Source organism: Fulmarus glacialis, unplaced genomic scaffold (genome assembly GCF_000690835.1).
Source record: "Fulmarus glacialis isolate BGI_N327 unplaced genomic scaffold, ASM69083v1 scaffold19072, whole genome shotgun sequence".
Lineage (NCBI taxonomy): Eukaryota > Metazoa > Chordata > Aves > Procellariiformes > Procellariidae > Fulmarus > Fulmarus glacialis.
In genome coordinates, this window is record NW_009196122.1 from 3,850 (window position 1) to 4,607 (window position 758).

Genomic DNA, 758 nt, shown 5'->3' on the forward strand with positions numbered 1-758 from the left:
CCCCCCAAGCTCCAGAGGTGCTATATGCAAGTACAACTCATGTTTTTCTGCTGCTGAAAGTGTGCTGGGGCGCACTGGGTGGTACACCCCACGCTTTTGGCAGCACGCTGGGAAGCCGGGGAGAGCCATACTCACAGGTGTTGAGAGGGCCGTGCTGAGCAGGCACAGGCACAGGCACACGAGGGCTGTTTGCATCTTGGGCAGCTCCTGGGGGCACAAAGCGAAGCGTCACTGGAGTTTGTCTTCCCGGGACTTGCGGTCCCCAACAGTCCTGGTCAGTAGCAACCCAAAAGCTCCTGCTGTCCAAAGCCCCCATGGCAGCAGGGTTATCCAGTGACCCCGGCTTTCCCCAGCCTTTGCGGTGGTCCTCGGCATCGCTCTGCCTCTCTGCACTCCTCACAGCAAAGGTGATGCTCTCGCCACGTGCATACAGCGGCGAGGCAAGGACACGTGCAAGGCCAGCAGCACCGAGTGGCCGCTCTGACACCAGGTGTTAAGCTTCTTAACTCGCTCTGTCAAAGCAGCTTGGGTGGATATTTGCAATAAATGACCACCAAAACCGCTGCAGGCTAAGCCATACAGTTGTAAGTCTGAATTAAGAAACTCGCACGCTGTTTTCAACAGCGCTGATAAATGGCGGGAGACGATAGCTCTGTTGGCTAATAATTCTCATTTCATCCATCCACCCTGGCTTGGGCTCGCAGGTCCAGCCTGGAGACTATTTTCAGCCACACAAGCATTGCTACAGAAACCATCGG

The 758-nt window shown here is 55.9% G+C and overlaps 1 protein-coding gene across 1 annotated transcript in view; it reads right to left on the reverse strand.

Moving 5' to 3' along the window:
* The window catches only part of MEPE (matrix extracellular phosphoglycoprotein), a gene marked incomplete at its 3' end in the record, with an annotated part of 3,984 nt that extends 3,789 nt beyond the window's left edge, over positions 1–195 (reverse strand). The window contains exon 1 of the mRNA XM_009572111.1: positions 76–195. Within this exon, the coding sequence (XP_009570406.1) occupies positions 76–195 (120 nt within the window). The remainder of the gene's footprint in view (positions 1–75) is intronic.
* Between the last annotated feature and the right edge of the window lie 563 nt (positions 196–758).